This window comes from Balaenoptera ricei, chromosome 3, assembly GCF_028023285.1.
Source record: "Balaenoptera ricei isolate mBalRic1 chromosome 3, mBalRic1.hap2, whole genome shotgun sequence".
Lineage (NCBI taxonomy): Eukaryota > Metazoa > Chordata > Mammalia > Artiodactyla > Balaenopteridae > Balaenoptera > Balaenoptera ricei.
Window position 1 is genome coordinate 140,966,627 of NC_082641.1, and position 26,566 is coordinate 140,993,192.

The 26,566-nt window shown below is 35.3% G+C and overlaps 1 protein-coding gene across 4 annotated transcripts in view; it reads right to left on the reverse strand.

Annotated features, from left to right (window-relative positions):
* Positions 1 to 26,566, reverse strand: part of GABRB2 (gamma-aminobutyric acid type A receptor subunit beta2) — a 330,358-nt gene that overhangs the window by 224,133 nt on the left and 79,659 nt on the right. For all 4 annotated transcript variants that reach the window (XM_059917635.1, XM_059917632.1, XM_059917634.1 and 1 more), the window contains exon 5: positions 6,369 to 6,589. In XM_059917635.1, the coding sequence (XP_059773618.1) occupies positions 6,369 to 6,589 (221 nt within the window). The remainder of the gene's footprint in view (positions 1 to 6,368; positions 6,590 to 26,566) is intronic.

Below are 26,566 nucleotides of genomic sequence, written 5' to 3' on the forward strand. Positions count from 1 at the left end.
CTATAAACCATATCCTATATTGGATAAAGGAATATATCCCAAATATGTCTTATAATGGTTAAATAATGATAGTGAGCAGAGTTTTATTGACATGGCAAACATGTTTACAGTGCACTCATCGTTAAAGAAAAAAATAAGATCAGAAAATTGTACGTATAATGTGAATCTGCTTTATGACAAATTACCTATATGCTTTTTTACTAGAAAAATATCTGGAAGAGTATAAAGCAAAATGCAGGTATGATTAAGTCTGGGTGATAGGATTAGCTATGTTTTCATAACTTAACTGTATTTTCTAAATGTTTAATAATAATTATGTAACATCTCATAAGAGGAAATGGGTTTTGTTTTCATGTTTTTGTTGAACAACTTAGTAATGTGCTAAAATGCTTATGATATAATGTTAATGACTTAGCATATGCCGTCCAATTGGGATTCAGATTCTAAATTTTAATTAAAAATATACATTTTTGCATTCACAAAAGGGTGCCATCAGTTGATAATTCAGGTTTTCTTAAATACCTGAATGCAATGATTTTGTTTTTGCCTTCTTAATTAATCAGAAGATTTTTTTTCAAGAAGATAACTACAATTGCTAAAGCGCTGCAATATCACGTTAAATACCGCTGTATGCATGATGAGGTGGAAGTCCTAGATTAGCAAAATCACAGGTATTGAGATTTGGGGAGTGATAATAAAATTTAGAAATAATTTAAATGAATAATTATAAGAACTACTAAATGTTAGAATGCAGCTCTCCTAATTCTCTGATCAGTGTAGTTATTCACTAGCTTTCTGAAATCTAATAAATATCTCCTATTTTAAGTAAATATCAGTCTAAATTATACCTATGTAACATTCTTTATGATGCCATGTCAACACCAGATTAAACCTGATTTTTATTGGCTAGTGCTTTAGTTGAATTCATCAGCAGAAATCCTGTACTTTCTATGCCATTTTTCCTTGAAGTGTTCTGAAAATAATTTGATTGGGCCAATTTTATTTTGGAATAAAATACAGATAATCTGTTTGGAATATGTGCTTTATAAATTGCTAGGGATTCCTCTGCCTAGTCAATGAGAAGTCTGTTGTCACCACTTCTACAGCTGGATTCATCCCAAGCAAGTATTCTTCCCTACCCCCAGCTATATGTCCTAACAGAAATATCTAAATAGTATCATAAAAGAAAGCAGGTATTTTATTTTATGATCACATTGGTATAACTGAGTTATCAACTAGCCAAGAGTGAAGGTAAGGATCTATATTTAAGGATTTTATTACTCTTTAGCCAAAAACTATAAACTTAAACTTGAAAAATAACATTATTCATCACTTTTCTTAATTATTCCTGCAGATCTTTAAACAAGGTTGAGAAAATAGATGCATGATAAGACGTGATGAGAATAAGAGGAAAGGCCTGGTTTAAGAGAAACTATATAATGCTTGATTAAACGAAAATTACTGAGTGCATGCTACAAATGAGATACTGGGTTTGGGGCAACAGGGCAGCTTCTAAAGGCTGTCATGGCCACTTGGGTCTCAAGCCAGGCATCTAGTTTCCGTCCTCTTCATCTGAGCCTGCCAATGCAATGGCTGGAGATACCTGGCTCCACTGCAGGTTTCAGTCCTCTTAGTATTTTAGTTGTCCCCTTTTTCATTTTAGACATGCCCGACCTAGAGCTTTCCCATTCTCTTCAACAGACTTGCTCACTCCTGCTCCTCTTGTTCTTTTTGTTCTAGACAAAGGAGTATCTTTACAGAATCATGAAAAGATACTTGGGGTAAAATTCTACAATATAAAACTACTGCCTTGATATCTAAACCTTTCTTTGTTCCAGCCTTCTGTTTATTTATCAAATATCCCCAGCATCCATCTATTTATCAAATATTAAGTAACACTGCACACTTACTATCTACCAATTACTACGCTACTCGAAATACATAATTTCACTTTCCAGTCTGATGTCAGATTATAAAATTTTTTACATTCACTGATCTCATTTGATTCAGAAGATGATTGGGTTGTTAAAAGGACATTATCTAATTTATCTCCCCCCCCCCTTTTTATATATGAGGAAATTAAAACCTGAAGAAGATGCTTAAGGTTCAACAAGAGGTCTGTGACAAAAGTCCAAACGAAAATACAAGTTCCGTTATCATAATACTTTGTTAAGGAAGTTGGTTGCATTGCCAAATTGTGCCCATTCATCTCTTTGCAGAGCATCAGAACTCTATCCTTCTAAAATGATTATCAACCTGAAAAGTAATGGAATAACTGAGAGTAAGCTGCTAATCTGTGTTTTTGGCAATGGGGAAACAAAAATCCAAACAGAATGAAAACTTTCAAAACCTAGCCTATAACAGCAATAACTAAAACATTTCCCATATTTCTAAATCTCAATCTCCATTTTCTGAACTTCCCAAGTTCATTTTCTCAACTACCTTAATGCAAGTTTGTCGATTAGCTGAGCGCTATCCTTAAAACTCATGCTATCCAAACACACTGTTTCAGCATGAGTGGACTCAGAGCTCCTGCTGTACCGTCAAAAGCAATGGGTACATCCTTGCAGGAGGATGATTTCACAAGGAGGTTATCCGAGCTTCAAGTGTAGAGCTATGACCATTCCTCCCTGGGTTATGGCTTAGCCTGGTTGTCTGTGGTTATGGATCCCACCCACTAAGTACGCATCCTCTGAGATGAGATGATCTCGTTTTCAGGCACAGCTACTAAAAGTACATGCCACAAACAGGTAATTCTCTATCTCTAAGAGATCAGAAATACCATTCTTTGGCTTCAGACTTTTAAATCTTGAGTGCTATTTCTTAGATAATAGAACCAGAGATTCCTAGGCCCTTTTTTCTTTTCCAAATTTTATCATGGAAATTTTCAAACATACAGACAAGTTGAAAGAAGAGCATGACAAACATCTATGTACCCACCATGAAATTCAACAAGCATTAATATTTTGCATACTACTTTATCTTTAATATGTTTTAATACCTAAAAATTTCACTAAGAAAACTCTACAAAAGAGGCTTACTCAGATTCTCTGAATGACTTCCCCTCCAGCCCCCTCATCCCTACCAATCTTTGTGCATCTCAACGGAAGAAGCATTTAAGTCCTTAAAGGATTTTGCCTTGAACATGCATGACATTCGGCCCAGAGGACTTGTTCTACCTAATTTATTGGTCACTGCCTTATATTTAAAGTCTTCCTTGAACCAGCTTTCTATGTCTAGGTCTTCATGATTGGCTTTCAATTCTCCTTATTCCGACTGATGAACCTTGCCCTTACCAACTTCTTTGCAATGATCTTGTCTGTGCCCCAGGATTCCACACAGCAAAAATCATCCCTTAGTAAACTGGGAATGGTGTGACTCTCAGAACCTAAAGATGCATCTTCCATAGATGACTCAGGACTGCTGTTCTCTAGGGCTTTATTCTATCAATCAAGAACAAAGTCTGTATCTATGGATCTAATGCAAGTTGTTTCCATATCACTTTTCTTTACCTTCTTTTTATCCCTTGCATGCTCTCAGGTGATTTCTACTATTCTTTATTTCCATTTGCCAGTACCTAAGGAGTAGGACAGAATGATAATGAAGAGCGACATCTTTGTATTCAAACTATTATACTTTCCTGTGCAGTAGGTGTGTAACTTGGTACACAAGTTCCTTAATTTCTTCATGTAAGACAGAAAAACAAACCAACCAACCAATAGCGCCCAGTTTGTAGGAATAAAGTCAATTTTAAATGAGATAATATAAGCAATGCTCTAGCACAGTGACACGCACAGGCTAAGTCCATTAATGCGTACTAACTACTAATATTAATACTATTACTACTCTAAATGCTGTTTGAATGCAGCCATTATTGAACATAGAAACAAGATAAATTTCTTAGCAGACTATCAGTAACAGAGAATGACTAGGGTAGGAGAGTGGGTAAGTAGGAGGAGGAACTAAGTAGATCTGAATCAATCCAGCAGCAGCAATTTTAATTGAATTCCTTTTACTTTTATTGCAAATGAAACTTCTGCTGTTGAAAAGGAATATCTGGTCTGCACTAAACTTCAGCCATGAAATAAACTGTTCTATTTATCAGTAAAAACTGGAATGGCATATTTACAGATTTCCTGAAAAACCTCTAATCAATTTCAAACTCAGGATTAACTACACAGCTGAGAGAACAGTCACAATCCATGAGCCTTCTTCGTCCAGGAGTGTTAATTTTATGCACGTCAGATGTGTTCAGGAACCTGCATATTTTGCCATTAGCTCTTATTGGAAGTGGGGCTGAGAGGGTGATGATTTACAGTAATAGTGTCCAGTTGGTCTTAATGACAAGAATGAACAGCCACCACCTTTTTTTGTCTGATTATTGGCTTAATGATTTAAAGAAGCCATATTTATCATCTATATCGGCCCTCTCTTGTCCCTCTCAAAGACGTCTGATTGTTGATTTTTTCCCACCCATCCAACTTTGCGTATGTACATTCAGAATTCATTGACCACCTTTACTGAGTTTATTTACAGTGTAGGTGCTTTGTCAGTGCTAGGTATAACAAAGAGAACACAACTGGTTCTCTGCTCTAAATGCGGGTATCACCAAAAAAAGGAAAACACAATGTAATGTCTACATGATTGCTGTGAAGATTTGAGGGGCAAAATGTATCCAGCACTGGGTCTGATGCTTAGCCAAAACTTGCTACTTCCCAGGCCTCTCCCCGCTCATTCCCTGCCAGATGAGTAACTTATTATTTCTGTGCTTCGCTCTGCCTTCTTCAGGATTCTGACTTCTTTCTGTGCTTAACTCTTAAAACCTGTGAACTACAACCTCTTTGCATTCCTCCACTGCCCATGTGGTCACCATCTCATCAAGGTCTTTGTGATACCATATTTTCATTGCAGCCACTATTGAACATAGACACAAGCAATAAATTGTAGTGGATTCCAAGCAATAAGTTTAGCACAATGTATCTGCTAAGATAATTCTTTCCATAAGTGCTTTCAAATTCCACCACTTTGGTGGAGTCTTTGCAGACATTGCCAGTCAACTTATTTTATCTTTCCGCTATTTCTCTTTATCCCTAAGGCCTGTATGTGAGCAGTGCCTGTATCCAATTCATCTCTTTACTTCCAATGGCTGACACAGCGTACAAACATGCTCTCTCTCGGCCTCAGTCTCTCCCTCCCTTGACAAACAAATGCCATTTTCTCTACAAGCAGGATAAACAAACAAAGAAGCTGGCTTATAAGGATCTAAGACAATGCACCAGTCAGGAACGATGAACACAGCAGATAAGGAAAATTAGATATAACAGATAAGAAAAGTGTGGGAGTGAGAGGCAACCTAGGGTAATGGTTAAGAGCTCTGGCTCTGAACTTAGAACAAGACTCAGATCCCATCTTCACTGCTTATTTTCTCTGTGATCTTAAACAAGTTACACCAGCCTTCATTTGAAATAAAGATCATAACAGTTTTAACTTATGAGGTTGTTATAAGTTATTATAACTGTAATAATACATGGAGTGTACTCACTAATGTCTGACCCCTAACAAGTGTTCAATAAATGAATAATAATATTATTATCATTATTATGATAAAGTCACCACATGTTTATGTAAAACAATATATCAGAGACAACTGAACACTTCAGAATAGAGAGTCTTCCCCAATAATGCAGAGGAATTCTTTACATTGCAATGTTTTCAGAGTAAGACAGATATCTTTTTTCTTCATCTTTTTTCCAGGGAACCATCTAATACAAAATAAACTTTAAAAGAAGAAACTGTCCTATTTCACAATTCATCCTCCAAAGAGCAGAGCATCACAGTTCTTCCCTGATAGAAAGGTACATTTAATAGTGTAAATTCATTATTAATAAACCTGAGATGATGGCTTTATTTATTTGCAAGTCTGATTGCTCCTTGGAGGTAAGAGGGCAAAAAAAAGCCTTCCTGTTCTCAGAGGACCAGACCCAGTTCATAGAGCTCAGGAACAATTTATGAAACAGAATATCTGCCACATTCAAACAAGTATTTGGCACTCGTAATTTTTTCCACTTTAAAGAGACCCTGTGTCTAAGCTATTTTGATATTGTTTATCCCTCCTCCTTAAAGAAAGCAGCTTTAGAATCAGCAGCTGATATTGGAAGATAATTCAGAAAAACTTAGGCTTAGCTGGGGATAAGTCCCTTTGTAAACATGGAACACTAAGCTCTCAGATATCTATTGACTAGGAGGTTTAACTGCTTATCAGCAGAATTAAAGGAGGACTAAGGAAAACAGCACAATATGCCCCTCCAAAAAAAACCAGTAACTACTGTGTTCAGGAAGAGTTCAATTTTGAAATGGACGCTACAGACCTGAGGCCGTAAAGGACCGTCCCATCTGGATGCAGGCGGATCATGCGGTTCTTGACAGTCACTCCGTGCACAAACGACTTCTTATCGTTCAGGAAGTAAGTATCGGGCACCCAGAGCTGGTCTGCCACTCTGTTGTCCAGAGTCAAGTTTAAAGGTATTACATTATAGGACAGCCTCTTATCTCTCCAAGCTTGCTGGAAGTACATTGTCAAGGTATAATCCTGTGAAATTGAGAAGATAAAAGAAAAAAATGGTTATTTTGTACATAAATGGACTTGGGAGACAGGCAAACACTTCAGTATTCATAAGAAAATATACACAACCAAATACCAAGAACATATACTATTCGCATATAGGCAAATATTAATTTACTAAACCCATTCTTACTGAGCCCGTACTATGTGTCGGGCACCACAGTATATACAGAAGTGAAGAGAGCATATCCTTGTGAAATTTATCATACGTTATTCAGGAAGAAAGATGGTAAGAAATAATTATTTAATAATTAATTTGTCTTAAAGTGCGGTACCCAGGATTGTTTTAGGTGGAACATAAATACAATTGTAAAAAGTGGTTAATTTATTACAGTAGTAATTATAAGAGGTTATAATGAGAATCTCAATCTGTCTGATCGAAATGAGTTTCCTAGTGGAAGTGACATTTATACTGAGACTAATGTAGCTTCCCACCTATCTAAAAAATATTAGCTCAGTTAGTATTTCATGAGAATTTTAGGGATTCTGGATCATCAGACTAGGCTCTTTCATTCTGAGAAACTGTGCGTTGTTATAAAGTGAGCACTGGTCTTGGAGTCCCAGGCTCCAGCATTTTCCAGCTATTTCTAAGAGTAAATTTACATAACTTCTTTTCACTTCAGTTCCTTAACTATAAATGGGCTTTTAACATATCCCTGATCTATCAGAAGATTATTATGACAATTAAATATATAACTCAAATGCAATCTGTAAACTACAAAAAGCTATAAATTATGAACAAAGTATTTACATACATATTGTGACATGTTTTCTCCATTAGAGGCCTACGGGTACAATGTAATTGCTCTTTCACCCTCATTTGAATGACTAAATGAAGGACCAAATATTCATTTGAAAAGGATAATTACCATTCTATTTTAATATCAGTTCACAATGCCCTACTTGAGGGCTTTAAAAAAAAAACAAAACTAGAATTATGTATTAATCATCTCTGCAACCTGAGAGCCAGCACAGTCCTAGGGCACAAATAATGAATGAATGGATATCCAATATGGTATGCCTATTGGATTTCTGCACATACCTGCCTACTTTTGTGGATAAAATACACACTTCAATCTCTGTGAAGTCCCTGAGTTTTTCCAACCCTTGCTGAGATTTATACATCTTAATTTGGCTATGCAATTTTAAAATACGACTTGCAAGATATTACCTGCTAAAAACATTAAACAGCTTCATAGGAAAAGTATAATCCTTTGGCAAAAAATTTAAATATTTTCCCTGGTTTCACAAATATACAAATTTTTATCTCATTCAGAAGTCAGTGTAGAGCTGACTTCTGAATGAGAAGCAAAGAATCAAACTTCTATTCTAACAGAAGAATATTAATATCCTAAAGGTATATCAAATAATTGTAGGTGAAATTTACTTGAGTGGATTACTTTAGTCAGTGCTCTGGACTGTTCTAGCACACTCTGCTTTTTTAAAGAATTAGTCTGAGGATCTCTAGCATAACATCCTGATTTATAATAAAAGCTAACTTGAAGACTTATGAATTATATAACTAGAGAACAGAAAATGGATCAGATACATTTTTTACATGTCTCTATGTTACAAACGGCCTAAAAACTTGGCCATAAATAAAATAGGCAATTTATATTGTGCTTGAGAAAACACACTTAGTGATTTCTGATTCTTGGAGATAAAAAGGAAAATTCGATTATTATCTCCATTAGAAGATGAAGCTACATAAGCCCTCTTAAGAGTTAGGGGAGATAACACAGTTTGGAAGGTGCTGGAGTTTATCAGTCAGCTGAGATGTGTTTGGGCACAGGAAATTGTATTTTCTTTTGGGCTAAATAAATGGTAATATTGTGAGATCCAGAGTCATATGTTAACTCCTGTTATTTGTCAGCAAGGCAGTGCCTGCTAAGAAATGCTCCCAGACAGACCCTGGTGATTCTGCTAACTGTCATATCAATTTTCATTTCTTTTATTTTTAAATGACACATCATGACACTGTCAAGAAAGGAAGAGGTTCCTGAATCGAAATAAATGTTACTGGACATAAAAGGAAACAATGGTTCTGTGTTCTACCCTCTCTCCCAGACCCTCATGCCCCCAGGATAAATGCTTTGAACTTTTATGTAGAAAACATCTTTTACACCCATCCAACAAGCCTGCCTTCAGGAAGCTGCGTCACCGTTGGTTTATTCAGACTGAAAAAAAGCAAGTAAACCACTTCTGGGTGCTCCACAACCCATGGCATCACCATGCAAGAAGCAGTTAGATAATCAAAACTAAAACCAATTGACTTTCAATGCTGAGCAAGATGGAGTAAGCCTACTACAGGCTCTCTCTCCTGCTAATCACAACTAACCATCCTGGAAAGAATAAAAAAGCCACTACCTAAGGACTGTGCAAAGTGAAAACTAATAGGCAGATTGGCAGAGAATCAAAATGTGAAGAAAACCCATTACAGTAGTGAGCTTCTTATTTATTTTTTCTCCCTCTTTTATCTTCTTAAAGTAACACACACTCACACAAACACAGCCAAAAGCAAAAATAAATGGAGAGATATACCAAGTTCCTGGATTTGAAAAGTGAGTATTGTTAAGATGTCAGTTCTCCTCAAATTGATCTGTAGATAAAATTAAAAAATTTAATCCCAATCAATATCCAAGCAGGATTTTTGTAGATATGAACAAGCTGATCCTAAAGTTTATATGCCAAGCAAAGGAATGAGAATAAACAAAACAATTTAGAAAGGAAAGAACAAAACTGGAGGATTCACACTACCTAATTTCAAGACTCACTCGGAAACTACATTAAGACAATATGATAGTGTAGTATTGATAGAAACATAGATCAATAAAATAGTAGAATCTAAAAATAAACCCACACAAATATGCTCAAAGATTTCTGACAAAGGTAGAAAGGTAGTAGATTTGAGAAAGCATAATATTTTCAGCAAATAGCGTGAATTAACTGGAGCTTGCAAATGTAAATAAATAAGCAAAAAAGTAAGCAAGATAGATGTCTAAGTTAGTGTGAGATCCACATATTCACTACTGTATATGTGAAATTTGTAAATGTGACACTCCCGCATCCCAAAGGTAGGTGGTCTCCAAACTTTAAAATTGTGCATAAGTAAATATGTTGAACAAGGCCCCCAAAATAAAACAAAACAAAAACACAACTGACCATTTCAAGTGCTGATGATGATGCAGAGCAACTAAAACTCTTACACATTGCAGGTGGGAATACAAATAATCAGCCACTTGGAAAACAGTTGGACAATCTCTTACAAAGTTAACATACATTTGACAAACAACCTAGCAATCCCACTCCCGTGTGCAAATGTTCAGAGCAGCTCCTGATACATGCAACATCATCAATGATTTTCAGAGAAAGTTAGGTCAAAGAAGGCAGATTCAAAAGAATACATATTATATGATTCCATTTACATGAAATTTTGGAAAACGTAAAACTATAGGAACAAAGAACAGATGAGTGCTTCTCTGGTATTTGAGGTGGTGGAGAAGTTGACTACAAAGGGACAGCATGAGGAATGATTTGGGGTAGTAGAACTGCTCTGCATCTAAACTGTAGTGGTGGTTACACAACTCTAGGCATTAGTTAACTCATAGGACTATACACCAAAATGAGTGCATTTTTCTGTATGTAAATTTAAAAAATAAATTTTAAAACTGCTTAAACAAAACGAACAAACAAACAAAAAAACCCATGATCTCTAAGGTCAGACACACCCAGGTTCTTACCCCAGTACTCTCATGTCCATCTGTCATAACCTTGGTTGAGGTGAATGAGTCTCTGTTTCCAACTCAAAAGAAGAAACTGAAGCTAATTAAGTTAGGAATTGGGGAAAACAAGAGCTGCTTTGACACCTGGAGGGGTTGGAGTACAGCAATGCTACAAAATAAGTCATCTCCATGCATCCCAGGGGACACGTGGCCCCAACAGGATGTGCTAATAAGATTACCACTAAATGGTTATAGTTTCACAATTCCCCATGTGTACAATGAGGCAATTGGACTAGGTAGTTTCCAACTCCACCCCTAGGAATAAAATAATTCCATTCTAAGAAATGCTTTGCCACTCCTGTGTTCAAATGCACCTCGCCATTTCAAAATCTTCTAAACATCTAAAGTACTTTCGTAATTGTTTCTTGCTGTCTTTGTAATTCATTCCCAGTACCAAGATTCAAACTCTTCCTGTTTCTTTGGTTTAGTGTTCTACAAAATACATGGTATGAAATAATTTGTGTACGTGTTTATTATCTTTTTTAACTTTATTATTTTGTGAACTTCCTATTCTTGCTCTATGAACACTTTTCTGTTTACCTCCTGTTACTGTATATTTGATAGGTGGATATCAATATACATTAAACATTTTATTATTTTGCTGTTTCCTTTTAAAGTTATTCTTATAATTAGTTTAACTTTATAGTTTAAAACAAACAAAAAAATATCAATAGTTCAGAGGGCTTCCGTATACTCTTCACACAGCCTCCTCTAAGATTAACATTTTGCATAATTATAGAACAATATCAAACTAGGATATTAACATTAATACCATTTACTAGACTACAGACCTTATTAGAATATCACCCGTTTATTCACTAATGTTCTTTTTCTGTTCCAGGATCCAATCCAAGATCCCACCATGTCTTTAGTTTTTCTGTTCCTAAGCATCCGTCAATCTGTGAGAGTTTCTCAGTCTTTCCTTGTCTTTGATGATGTAATGCTTTCGAAGAGTACTGGTCAGTTATCTTGTTGAATGTCTCTCAATTTGAGCTTGTCTGATGTGTTCATGATGAGACTGAGTTTATATAGTTTTGGCCAAAATATCACCAAAGAAACATTGTATCCATCATATAACGGGTATATGATATCAATATGTCTTATTACTGGTGAGGATATTAATCTTGAACAGTTGGTTAATGTAGTATCTGCCCCGTTTCTCCACTGTGAAGTTACTATTTTCCTTTGTAATTGATAGATATCTTGGTGTAGGTACTTTAGAACTATGAAAGCAATAAGGTTATTAGGCTGACTTCTATAATCACTGTGTTTTGGGGTTTTGCATACTTTCCAAATTTCTATTTCTCTTCTTTCAACTCAACCCGAATCGACATATTCAGCCAGTTGACAATGCTTAACTATTAATAAGACAAACCAAAAGAAGTAAATACCAACATAAGCCATTTAAGGTGTTTTACCATCAAATAATGAGAAATATCTTCTTGAGGCTCATTCTCTCCACCTACTCCTTTCACAGATTAGTGGCATCATTGTGGACACAGCGGGTGCCTGCTTCCAGTATAGACTTTCACTCTGGATGGTGCAGCATCTTACCCTGGTCTCAAGCCTGCCAGTTGCACTTGGGTGGTGTATATTCCCACCTGGACTTGCTTCAGATTTCTCCTACCTTCATTTATTTCTATGGTTTTCCATATGCTTTTTCTTCTCTGGAGACCATTTCCAAACTTTCCTTTTTTTTTTTGTTTTTTTGCAATGCATGTTTATGTATATGGGAACAATTATAAATGTAATTATGTCATTTTCCCTATCTTTGTGTTTTTTTCCTATTTCTCTGTTTGGGGAGAAGATGGTGGTGTAGGGGATTGGGTTCACAGGTATTTGGTCTGCCATCTGAGGACATAAAGATGCCTAACAGTTACTTTTTTAATGATCAGGGTTTATGGTTTATTTTCATCACTGATAATGTGTGGGTTGTTTAATTTGCTTTACCTATTGCAACTACATCTTCTAAGCTTTGAAAATTGCTGCTGCTGTCCTAGAATCTTGAGCTTTGGTGATTAATCTTGTTTCATGGTCTTCCAGGTAACAATTTTGTCTCAAAAATTAGATATGTTCAGAGAAATATCCTCTCTCTGCTCAGGATTTATAATTTTGAAAGAAAATAAAAATTTTAGCTTCATCTTATTATCCCTTGCTGAAATAACAACTGAATCTAATATACTATCACGTGTTACTTTCCTTTAACTTACGCTAGATTGATTCTGAGCTAAGAATCTGAGCTTCTGGCTTTTGTAAGATAGGGCTAATGTATTTAAGGAAGTAAAACCTGTAATTATAGGATTATATTATAGAAACTGTGAGTGCAAGTTTAATTTAAACAAAATGCAAGTTTCATGTGAATAAAACTCCATGATAGTTTGTTCAAATAGCACATTTATAGCTTTTACTATCATTCTTTGCATAGCCTTTTAATTTGGGGCATGTTTAGAAAAGTCTTTCATTATTGTTGTTTGGCTTTTCCACTTTTAAAAGAGGTGACACAAGAGGATTGAATTCCAAAGATTAGGATGCCAAATTATTTCCCTAATTTAAAACTTCTGCTTTTACTCCCTCATGGGAGAAAAGACATTACATCTGATGCAGAAATTATCACCTAAATAAACACCATAGTAAGACAAAGTAAGCACATTCATAGTAATTACACAGTAAGCATATTCTCAACGCCATAAGCTGTTACCCTGTTGAGAACAAAGATTGTCCCTTATTCCTGTATATATGACCAATACTGTGCATACTTTCTGGTAAATGGTAACAACTACCATTACCTGTAAAATGGTACAAATTTCCTTGCAAATACTTGGGAGTATGTACAGAGGTGTCTAATCTGTGCACACCCTTTGCTCTGATATTTACATTCCAAAGGATATTTGTAGAAAATAATTAAGCAGTACATTCTGACAGCTTTATCTCCAAATATTACCACAACTCTCTTACTTATGTTTCCACTGCTAATAACCTAGTCTCAGACACCATTACTTGTTAAGTGATTATGATGCCACTGTAAACTGTCTCCTTGCTTCTGACCCTTTCCTCTCATGGTGGTAGAAACGAAAAGCAGATCACATGTCTACCTTGGTTAATTATCACCCAAAGGCTTTTCATTGCATTCAGAGTAAAACACAAACTTATGACTTTGGCCTTTAAGGTCATATATGACCTGGACTCTGCACACCTCTTTGATCTTACCTACTACCTCTGCTCTTTCCTCACCTCACTAAGACCAACCACGCTAGCTTGTCTTCTCTTTTACAAATATTACAAGCTTTTTCAGCCTTAACTTTGTCCTAACTGGAAAAACTGTGTCCACAAGTGTGGTTGGCTCTTTCTTGGGACTCAGAGCTCAACCAAAATGTCAAATCTATTCAGTGGGACCTTCCCTGACCATCTTACTTCCAACCCCATCGGACCTTATCACATCCCCCATTTTTATTATGTTTATAGCATTTATCACTTTTTTTCAACTAATCATAACCATTTATTGGTTTACTTTTTTATTTTTCATTTCTCTCAACTAGAAGGTAAGTTCCATGAAAATATAAAGCTTTCCTAAACTTGTTCATCACTGTATCTCCATGCTTAAAAGAGAGCTTAGCACATAGTAGCAATAAAAATCTATACATTGAAAGATGTGAAAGAATAAATGTAAGACAATGCACATTTATTCCCCTAAAATATGTACTACTATATTAGCAATAAAATCAAAATTAATAAAGACCTAAATGTTCATCCGCATGAAACTGAGTAAATAAAACATAGTACTAATATATAGTGTAATATATGCAGGAATTAAAATACCATTGTAAAAATATTTATTGACATGAATAGGTATTCTCAACATACTATTAATATATTACTATATATTATTATTTTTAAAGAATACTGCAAAACAATAAGCACAACGTGATTCCATTTTGGAAACATACAGGTATATATTGGGGAAATGTGTCTAATAGCAAATATAAATAGTAACAGTGGTATCTCTTTATGGCAAGATAAGTGATTTTCAATTGTTTTTGTTTTTGTTTTGTTCTATATATTTTTTGTTTTATAAATATAAATTATTTATGCAACAAAAATTATATAACCAATTCCTTGTTGAATTAAATTATAAATATAGAACCTAGCATTACAAATATGTCTTCACACTCTGCATATTTTAGAGCTCAGCATGAAGAAAAAGGAAATATACTCATAGTTACAAATAAATGAGAAACCCTAAGCCTTTCAGCTTGTTATTAACAAAGCACACTTCTCCTTTGTATTGACCAAAGGATATTGCCTAGAATCACATAAGAAGTAAGAGCTTTAAGTGGGCACCATTATTTCTTTTGAAAGTTCACATTTAAGCCATCACTGAGAAGTAAAAATCCATCCCTATTTTTCTTTCTAACCACTGAAGATGGAGATCTCAGAATCTTCCTCTGGCACTAACTTCAGTCTTCTTCAATCTGTTAGGAAATTTCACTTTATTTCTAATGTAAAGCCTTCATATCTGTTTCCTATTTAATACTCAGTGGAGATGAACACACACACACCTGTTCACTCTAGCTTTAGCTTTAATAGCATCCTCTACACTGCACTGGAAGTTCAACTCCACAGATTCTTCTACAAAACCGTTCAAGGAGATGCCACTGTTTGTATAGTCCCAGCTCCTTATAAGGCTTTCCCCAGTCTGTTCTAGTCACTTCACCTCCTGGTATCTGTTTCCTTATCCACAGTGAATAAACTGAGATAGAGTGAGGATCCCTGTTTAAGAGCGTCAGGTGTTCTAGGATTCTGTCACTCCATTTAACTTCAACTAATCATCTTCCTGAGACTTTTGCTTGAACTGAATTTTTCTGCATTCCAACAATCTTTTACTTTCCATTCTGCTCATTATTTTTCCCCATGCCCCTCCTTTGCTGCTTGCCCCAATCATACCCATCCTCTAAGCATTCATGAGGACCTTTACCACTTCTCCCCATCACAGCCCATGTTCATCCTCTGACTCCTTTAATGTGGTGGTCTGTAGCATCCTAAGCATTGTTGAATTGAACTGCTACCTCTTGTAATGTTATTTAAAGGAGACAGGAAATCTCCCAACTAAACTGCACTGTTTTCTCTGAAGTCAGAAACCATGCCGTCATCTCTTTACAAGTGATCCAAGTATCTTGTCTTTAACACAATTGATCCTCCATGAATATTTATTCATGGGCACAATAAAGCTTCTTCTCACTTCTTCACTCTTCCTGCATGGGTTTCAAATTTTGATTCTTTAAACCTCTTTACTAATCACTATTCCTGAATCCCCCTAGAGATTTGTTCTCTCCACCCACTGGCATTTGAGAATGAGTTTTCATTCTATCCTTTTTCCGCATGTTTCAAACACCCTCAGAGCTACTGTTGTTCTTTCAGTTTTTCATAGCTGCCCTAGTTCTACTAGAAAAGTCCCCAGGGCTGGGGATGAGGATTTCTGAAGGACACAATTTATCTGTCCAAAGCAAAAAGAACTCAGAGAGAAGTGTGAATATTCCCACAAAGCCTAGCTCTTTAAAATGTTTTTCATCTTCCACATCTCAGCCCACAAATTGCTGATCCAATTATAGGTCATGGTAATATTTCCACATTCTCAACCTCATAAACTAGAATGTAATGGAGTAAAACTCAGCTCCCCCTTTATAGAAGCCATCACACCAGATGTTCAGTTGCAATATTTTGGAAGAAGCACATGGTAGCAGCTCTGACTAATTGCTAGAGACACATTTGGGACACGAGAGCTGCACCGAAGACCACCCATAAGGGAAATCCAAGTTCGGAAGTGATTCATTATTTTCTTGTACGTGAAACTACAACACACATGTTCAATGCAATAAGCTTTCCCACTATTTTTGCTTAGCTCATTTTGCATTTTATTACAGATTCACCTTCTCAGTTATAATGGGACTCAATCCAAGGATGGCTAAAAAATCAAGCAAGTATAACTCGTTACATCTGTCTCTTATATTAATACTTAATACCCTCATCAGGGGACTCAGTTCACCCTGAGATAATCAACATTAAAAATACACTTTGTATGTATGAATTGTTCCTCTCATTTTGTGCTTTTTAATTACTCTATAAGTTTATCTCAAATTGCTTTAGAGCATTTTGCATTCTAATTAGCCTGTCCCTTATATATACCTTATATCTACCTAACCTTGGCCCCGGGCTAAACCTTTTTACATGTATTATCTCATTAATCATCACAACAGCTCTGTAAGTTATGCACTAGTTCTCCTAGCCGCTGTGAGACCTTCATGCTGCTTAACCGCCCTGAGACATCCTGCTCTGTAAAACAATGGAAATAATAGTTCCTAGTAATAAGTAAATTTACCCAAGGAAAGTAATTAGCAGAATGCCTGGCTCATAATAAGTGCTCTACAAACATTTGCCATTATGATGCTCATTATTCTCCTTACTGCCATTTTCCAGGTGACACATCTGAAACACAGAGAGGTCAGTGACTTTCCTATGTCATTCAGTCAATAATTTTCTAGGTGTTGATTTGGCCAGGGGGCTCTCTGGTGATGGAGCCCATGTTCTTAGTACTGTATTGAGCTGCCTCTGGAATACTCACCTCCCTGTCACTTTTGATTGACTCATCATTTCCCAACATTGCATTTATTCTCCTTTACCCCCTCCAAAAAGTGAGGGAGAAAATATACCTCGACTTAACTTTCTATCTACACAGCCATATTTACAGCAACAAAAAAAAACTAGAACAATTTTGGGCATACATAAATTACAATATTTCTTGGTTGGGGGGGTGAATGTTGATTTTGAGAACTCTCTGGGATTTGATACTGAAGTTGTGCATACAGGCACATGCACGTGTTCCAGAATACACATAAAGAGACCCAATTTTACACAAAAGGTATTTACATCAACCCACTTTGATCTCGCAGAATGATGAAAACATCTCTGGTTTTTGCAGGGTGTATACCTTACTACTGAGAAGTCCAAAGTAACCAGAGGGACTGGAGGGTAGTATGTGTAGTAATGCACTTATTCAGAAGTAATTCAATTGGAAAAATATTTCTAGCCAACTAAAACAACGTTCAGCCTAAGCTGAGTATTTCATACCCACTTCAAGAGGTTTGTTCAACAGAATGGTGGCAATGATTACTTAACTCTTAGATTAAGCCGCAAGAAATTCCATTTTTTGTGAGTTGAAAAATGTTTGAATTTTGACAGTTTTATATGGTTCAACCCAAATATATGGTAGCTAGTATAAAAGTAAAATTATTAAATTTATTTGTCTAAAATTAGTAATTCTGGGTTCTAAATAATTTGTAACATACACTCATACATACTAATTTTGAAGAAAAAGCTTATGATTTTTATAATTGCGCTTTTTAATGGTTCTGAAATTTGTGTTCAGAATAAAACTCAGATATAAACCATCAAAAAATGCAATTATAAAAATACTAAGGTTTTTGTTTTTCAAAATTAGTATGTGTGAGCATTCCCTTTTCGGTTTTTTGTCTTATCTTAGTGATTCCTAAAAAAAGCTACATTTATAGGAAAACTTAATACTAAAAGAAAATTACATTACTGTATAGCAGACACTACCCTAGAGTCCTTTTTTTTTTTTTTTTTTTTTTTTTTTTGTTATCCAGCCACTGTTTTAATATTATAGTTATATGCCATTTCATGTTTTGTCAAAGAACAGTGTCAAATACATCATGGGAGAATTCCAAGTTATTTGGATCCTTTCAGATATTAGTTTCTACTTTTTTGAAACTAGTGTCCATTTTGGCAAATTTCCTATAAATAGACCAACTATAAATTCTTCTGTGGAAAAATGCAAAAAAGAAAATTTAACCAAGACTTAAAAAAGAATATTAAAATTTTATGAATTTTATAAATAATGACCTACATAAAATAATTCTTCGGTGTCAGAAAAACAAATCTAGACCTTGTTATAAAGTGTCTACCTGTAAGTGCCATTGTAACGTGCACTGCACATTGAGAATCTCTGTTTTCTTCTTCAATATAAATAAGAGATATATACAACAGAATGATACATAATACATTTAGATTCGTAGCCTATTTCTATGATTATAGGCTTTGCCTGGAAAGACATTAATGTATACTTAATTGAGTGGGTGTTTTATTTGGCTGTCTATATTAAAAGAAATTGATCTTATTTCACCTCAGGATGTTTTTAGTCATGGTTTTTTTTTTTTTTTTTTTTTTTTTTCACACACACACTGTATTTTATTTTTACAAGAGATAAATCGACTGACACCAAGCATTGTACATGGATGACCACAACAAAAGCAACAATGATTGCAATTACCAAACATGAAACACACTCATACTATGTCATAGTATTGACATTCAGTCCAGTAATCCTCCACTGTAACAGCTCCTTTACTTTGCAGTGAAAATTGATTTGTATATTCTTTGCCTCTGAGTCCGTGTGGAATTTTTTTTTTTTTTTTTTTTTTTAAATTCAGACAGAAAGTCACAAAAATTATACTCATCCTCATCAGTTCACTCAGTCCCATGTAATTAATTTTTTTTTTCGTCTTGATCTTTTGTTAGCACTTTTATGAGTTCATCAGTTTTTCATTAGAGTTCTGAAAATGCTTATTCATTCAGTTCAGCAGTACAGTCCGTTACCAGAAACCTGTACTTGTCAGAGTCTTCTCCATGTATTTCTTGAAGATGAAACCCTTTTATAGGAACATATTTGCAAAATCATCAGAGTACACCCAGAACTGTCTGTAAATGACAAAAGACTTAAAAATGACCACGGTTAAAGATTTGATGACAGTTCATAATAATGCAGTTGACAAGAAAATTAGTTATTTCTGAGATATACATTTTAAAGTAATAACTAGGATTATTACTTATAACATTATACCAGAACATATAAGATTTTTAGAACTTTCATGTAATGTCTGAAACATTTATATTAACATATTTCCATACATATTTCCATACAAGTACAAATATAAGATTTTTAGTAATTTCATGTAATGTCTGAAACATTTATATTAACATATTTCCATACATATTTCCATACAAATACAAATATAAGATTTTTAGAAATTTCATGTAATGTCTGAAACATTTATATTAACATATTTCCATACAAATAACCCAATGAAAGTTTAGTATTAGTTGTTTTGTTTGTTTTTTTATACTGCAGGTTCTTATTAGGCATCAGTTTTATACACATCAGTGTATACATGTCAATCCCATTCGCCCAATTCAGCACACCACCATCCCCACCCCACCGCAGTTTTCCCCCCTTGGTGTCCATATGTCCATTCTCTACATCTGTGTCTCAACTTCTGCCCTGCAAACTGGCTCATCTGTACCATTTTTCTAGGTTCCGCATACATGCATTAATATACGATATTTGTTTTTCTCTTTCTGACTTACTTCACTCTGTATGACAGTCTCTAGATCCATCCACGTCTCAACAAATGACTCAATTTCGTTCCTTTTTATGGCTGAGTAATATTCCATTGTATATATGTACCACATCTTCTTTATCCATTCGTCTGTTGATGGGCATTTAGGTTGCTTCCATGACCTGGCTATTGTAAATAGTGCTGCAATGAACATTCGGGTGCATGTGTCTTTTTGAATTACGGTTTTCTCTGGGTATATGCCCAGTAGTGGGATTGCTGGGTCATATGGTAATTCTATTTTTAGTTTTTTAAGGAACCTCCATATTGTTCTCCATAGTGGCTGTATCAATTTACATTCCCACCAACAGTGCAAGAGGGTTCCCTTTTCACCACACCCTCTCCAGCATTTGTTGTTTGTAGATTTTCTGATGATGCCCATTCTAACAGGAGTGAGGTGATACCTCATTGTAGTTTTGATTTGCATTTCTCTAATAATTAGTGATGTTGAGCATCTTTTCATGTGCTTCGTGGCCATCTGTATGTCTTCTTTGGAGAAATGTCTATTTAGGTCTTCTGCCCATTTTTGGATTGGGGTGTTTGTTTCTTTGATATTGAGCTGAATGAGCTGTTTATATATTTTGGAGATTAATCCTTTGTCCGTTGATTCATTTGCAAATATTTTCTCCCATTCTGAGGGTTGTCTTTTCGTCTTGTTTATGGTTTCCTTTGCTGTGCAAAAGCTTTGAAGTTTCATTAGGTCCCACTTGTTTATTTTTGTTTTTATTTCCATTACTCTAGGAGGTGGATCAAAAAAGATCTTGCTGTGATTTATGTCAAAGAGTGTTCTTCCTATGTTTTCCTCTAAGAGTTTTATAGTGTCCAGTCTTATATTTAGGTCTCTAATCCATTTTGAGTTTATTTTTGTGTATGGTGTTAGGGAGTATTCTAATTTCATTCTTTTACATGTAGCTGTCCAGTTTTCCCAGCACCACTTATTGAAGAGACTGTCTTTTCTCCATTGTATATCTTTGCCTCCTTTGTCATAGATTAGTTGACCATAGGTGCGTGGGTTAATGTCTGGGCTTTCTATCTTGTTCCATTGATCTATGTTTCTGTTTTTGTGCCAGTACCATATTGTCTTGATTACTGTAGCTTTGTAGTATAGTCTGAAGTCAGGGAGTCTGATTCCTCCAGCTCCATTTTTTTGCCTCAAGACTGCTTTGCCTATTCGGGGTCTTTTGTGTCTCCATACAAATTTTAAGATGATTTGTTCTAGCTCAGTAAAAAATGCCATTGGTAATTTGATAGGGATTGCATTGAATCTGTAGATTGCTTTGGGTAGTATACTCATTTTCACAATGTTGATTCTTCCAATCCAAGAACATGGTATATCTCTCCATCTGTTGGTATCATCTTTAATTTCTTTCATCAGTGTCTTATAGTTTTCTGCATACAGGTCTTTTGTCTCCCTAGGTAGGTTTATTCCTAGGTATTTTATTCTTTTTGTTGCAATGGTAAATGGGAGTGTTTCCATAATTTCTCTTTCAGATTTTTCATCATTAGTGTATAGGAATGCAAGAGATTTCTGTGCATTAATTTTGTATCCTGCAACTTTACCATATTCATTAATTAGCTCTAGCAGTTTTCTGGTGGCAGTTTTAGGATTCTCTATGTATAGTATCATGTCATCCGCAAACAGTGACAGTTTTACTTCTTCTTTTCCAATTTGGATTCCTTTTATTTCTTTTTCTTCTCTGATTGCCGTGGCTAGGACTTCCAGAACTATGTTGAATAATAGTGGTGAGAGTGGACATCCTTGTCTCGTTCCTGATCTTAGAGGAAATGCTTACCCTAGAGTCCTTAATAAATTTTTGTCTCTTTCCCTTCCTACACTCACTCAAATTAATTGTTTTCAAATCTGTTAATAACTACATGATGCAATCAATTATACCTCTAAAAATCCTTTTTATTAGGAGTTAATTTTATACCCTTAGGCCCACCGTTATAAGAGTGATCTTCTTAGGATGTATCTAATTTTAATATCTCTGAGATCTGGGTGCGACTAACTAAAAGTTGGTTAGTGAAAAAAGTTGGCTATGTTGTTTTCTGCTATGTATTCAGAGAAGGCAAAGTGTCAAGGCACCAGTGGAGGGGGTCAGAGGGGACAATAGAAAGAACACTAAATTGGAAAGCAGGAGACATGATTGAGGGCTTCCTCCATTATTTATCATCTAATGGTCTCAGAGAAGTAGCTTAACCTCTCTACATTTCAGTTTTTGCTTCTGTGAAATGGGATTACCAATACTATACCTGAGAAGCATGTACCTTGTAATTTTACCCCAAGACACGCATCAAACATGGTATGTGAAAGCTCTCATTAATGTCTATATGTAGGAAGCAGCATAGCCTAATGTTTAAGCAGAAGGTTTCTGGATTCCAGAGGGTTGGTTGAAATTCCAGCTCCACCACTTACTTCGTGTATAATCCTGGGCACATATTTTAATATCCCAAAGCTTGGGTCTCCTCAACTATAAAATAATGATTACCTCACTGGCTGCTGGCAGAAATAAATGAAATAATATAAATCCAAACCCTGATGATCATAGCACTCAATAAGTAGGCAGTGTATACCATTAAAGCATTAATTTAAGAGTGTTGATTTTTATTAATTGTTCATGAAAAAGTTAAAGAAAAAGCCAACAGGAAAAATGATTGCATTTGCTAACTTTGCTCACAAAGATAAAAATTTACTATTATTCCCCAGTTTACAACCAAATGAATGAAAACTGTTATATGTAAACAAAATGGTACAAAATTATATCGGGGCTCTCTCAAGAAGGAAAAGCCCAGGACCTGATGGCTTCACTGGTGAGTTCTATCAAACATTTAAAGAAGAATTAACACTAATCCACCCCAAAATCTTCCAAATAATTGAAAAGGAAGGAATCTGATACCTGATACTAAAACCAGGGGGATTTATTCCTGGAATGCAAGAATGGTTCAACATAAGAAAATCAATCAATGCAATATAACACATTACCAAATGAGGGGGAAAAGCCATGTGATTATTTCAATTGATATAAAAAAGCATTATATAAAATTCAACACTTTTTCATGATAAAAACACACAACAAACTAGGAATAGAAGGAAACTACCTCAATATAATAAAGGCCATATATGACAAGCCCACAGCTAACATTCTATTCAATGGTCAAAGCCTGATAGCTTTTTCTCTAAGATCAGGGACAAGACAAGAATGCCCACTTTCACTACTCCTATTCAACACAGTACTGGAAATCCTAGCCAGAAGAATTAGGCAAGAAAAGGAAATAAAAAGCATCCAAATTGGAAAGGAAGAAGTAAAATTATCTCTGTTCACAGAAAACATGATGTTATATGTAGAAAATCCTAAAGATTCCAAACACACACAAACACAATAACTGTTAGAATAAATGAATTCAGCAAAGTTTCAGGATACAAAATCAAGACTCAAAAATCAGTTGTGTCTCTATACACGAAAAATGGACAATCCAAAAAGGAAATAAAAAAAACCAAAAACTCTGTTTACAATAGCATCAAAAAGAATAAATTATTTAGGAATAAACACAACAAAGGAGGCAAAAGACCTGTACTCTGAAAACTACAAAATGTTGCTGAAAGGAATTAAAGAAGCCACAAAAAATTGGGAAGACACCCTATATTCATGGTTTGGAACACTTAATATCGTTAAGTTACCTACAGTATTAAGGCAATCCCGAGCAAAACCCAAACAGTGTCTTTTGTAGAAATAGAAAAACCCATCCTAAAATTCACAAGGAATCTCAACAGATCCTGAATAGCCAAAATAACCTTGAAAAAGTAGTATCAAGCAGATGGCCTCACACCTCCTAATTTAAAAATGTGTTACAAAGCTTCAGTAACCTGAACAGTATGGTACTGGCATAAAGACAGATACACAGACCAACGGAATAGAATGGAAAGTCGAGAAATAAACCCTTGTATATATGGAAAATTACCTTTAACAGGAGTGCCAAGACCACTCAATGGGAAAGGTATAGTAGTCTCTTCAACAAGCTATGCTGGAAAAAGTGGAGATCCACATGCAAAAGAATGAAGTTGGACCCTTATCTTACCCATATACCAAAAGTAACTCAAAATGTATTAAAGACCTAAATGTAAGACCTAAAACTGAAGAAAATATAGGGGAAAAGCTTCATGACATGGATTTGCCAATGATTTCTTGGACATGACATCAAAAGCATTGGCAACAGAAGCAAAAATATACAAATGGGACTACAGCAAATCTAAAATACTTTGTGCATCAAAGGACACAGTCACTAGAGTGAAAATACAACTTATGGAATGGGAGAAAATATTTGCAGATCATATATCTGAGAAGGAGTTAATATACAGAATATATAAAGAATTCCTACAACTCAGCAATAAATAAATAACCAGACTGAAAAATGGGCAAAGGACTTAAATCGACATTTCTCCAAACATGACATACAAATGGCCAATAAGCATATAACAAGATTCGAAACATCACTAATCATTAGAGAATGCTAATCAAAACCACAATATATATCACCTCATATCCATTAGAATGGCAAAGAAAGGAAGGAAGGAAGGAAGGAAGGAAGGAAGGAAGGAAGGAAGGAAGGAAGAAAGAAAGAAAGAAAGAAAGAGAGAAAAGGAGAGAGAAAGAAAGGAGGGGGGAGGGAGGGAAGGAGGAAGGAAGGAAGGAAGAAAGAATAAAAAAGAAAGAAAGAAAGAAAGAAAGAAAAGGGAAGAGGGAGGGAGGAAAAAAGAAAGAAAGGAAGAAAATAACAAGCATTGATGAGGATGTAGAGAAATTAGAACTCTCATACATTGTTGGTGCGAACACAAAATGAAGCAACTGCTATGAAAAACAATATGGTGGTTCTTCAAAACATTAAAAATAGAATTACTATATGATCCAGCAATCTCACTTTTGGGTATATATCCAAAAGAATTGAAAGCAGGATCTCTAAGAGATATTTGCACACTCATTTTCATAACAACATTATTCACAATAGTCAAGAGGTGGTAGCAACCCAAATGTTCATTAGCAGGGGAGTGGTTAAACAAAATGTTGCATAAACAATGGATTATTTTTCAGCTTCAAGAGGGAAAAAAATTTGGGCACATGCTACAACATGGATGACCCTTGAGGCCATTATGCTAAGTAAAGTCACCTAATCACAAACAGATTCTGCTCATGTGAGATATCTAAAATAGTCAAATCCATTGAGACAGAAAATAGAATGGTATTTACTAGGGGCTGGGAGGAGAAGGAAAGGTAGAGTTGTTTAATGGGTACAGAGTTTCAGTTTGCAAGATGAAAAGTGTCCTGGAGACTAGGGGCATAACAATACGAAAATACTTATTGCTACTGAACTGTACACTTAAAAAAGTATATTAGGGACACTTAATTAGCTAAGGTATTGTGTGTGGAAAATGAAGAATCATTTTGCAAAGAAATGATCACCTGCTTTATAATTTTGGATTTCTACATATTTATTTAGTAAACCTTCTCTTTTTTTTTTCACATCTTTATTGGAGTATAATTGCTTTACAATGTTGTGTTAGTTTCTGCTGTACGACAAAGTGAATCAGCTATATGTATACATACATCTTCATATCCCCTCCCTCTTGAGTCTCCCTCCCCCCATCCCTGTCCCACCTCTCTAGGTGGTCACAAAGCATCGAGTAGATCTCCCTGTGCTATGCGGCTGCTTCTCACTAGCCATCCATTTTACATTTGGTAGTGTAGATATGTCAAAGTTACTCTCTCACTTCGTCCCAGCTTCCCTTTCCCCCAGCCCCGTGTCCTCAAGTCCGGTCTCTACCTCTGCGTCTTTATTCCTGCCCTGCCACTAGGTTCATCAGTACCGTTTTTCTAGATTACATATATATGCGTTAGCATACGTATTTGTTTTTCTCTTTCTGACTTATTTCACTATCATGAGACGTTATAAAACATAAGAAAAGCTAGAACTATTCTTTGTCTCTCCTTTTGCACAGATGCACTAAGTAAAGAACTCAATATCACAAAGTCTCTGCTGCTACAGGGTACAGAGAGATTGGTTTGATCAAGTTAATCAGGAAAATCACATATATGTATAAAATCTCCAAGGGAAATTGCATATATGACTAACTGACATGACACCATTGTTATTTTTAAAAACTCACCTTGAATAACAGAAGTTACTTATACATCACCATTCTATTTTCAAACGAAATTCGTTGAGTGATCACTGCTGTAAATTTTGACTTTTTCCAGATGTGGTACATCTGATGGTGGTCTCGAAAATGATCTTTGAAATCAGTGCTATTAAGTTTTAAGAATCCATTTTCTGTCTATGGCACTCTGGCCAGTGGTGCACAGTATTATTAAGTACATCAAAATGAAATTATTTACAAGATGCTTTTTGTGTTTTTTGATCCCCATGAAGTCTGCAACAATGGATCATTAATCTGCTATTTACAGAAGAACAACTTTGCAACAGATATCAAGGATCACGGAATAGACAAACAAATATCTCACACAGATTTCAATAAGCATTTGTTACGGTTGACTATAACACATACTACATCACACTATGTGTCCTTCTTTCAACCAAATTTGTCTTATGCATACTTGAAAGGGGTAGAGCTCATCCTATCTCATTTGACTATTTTTTTCCCTTCAATCTAAGAAGTGATTTTTATACGAAAAGTGAAAAGTATG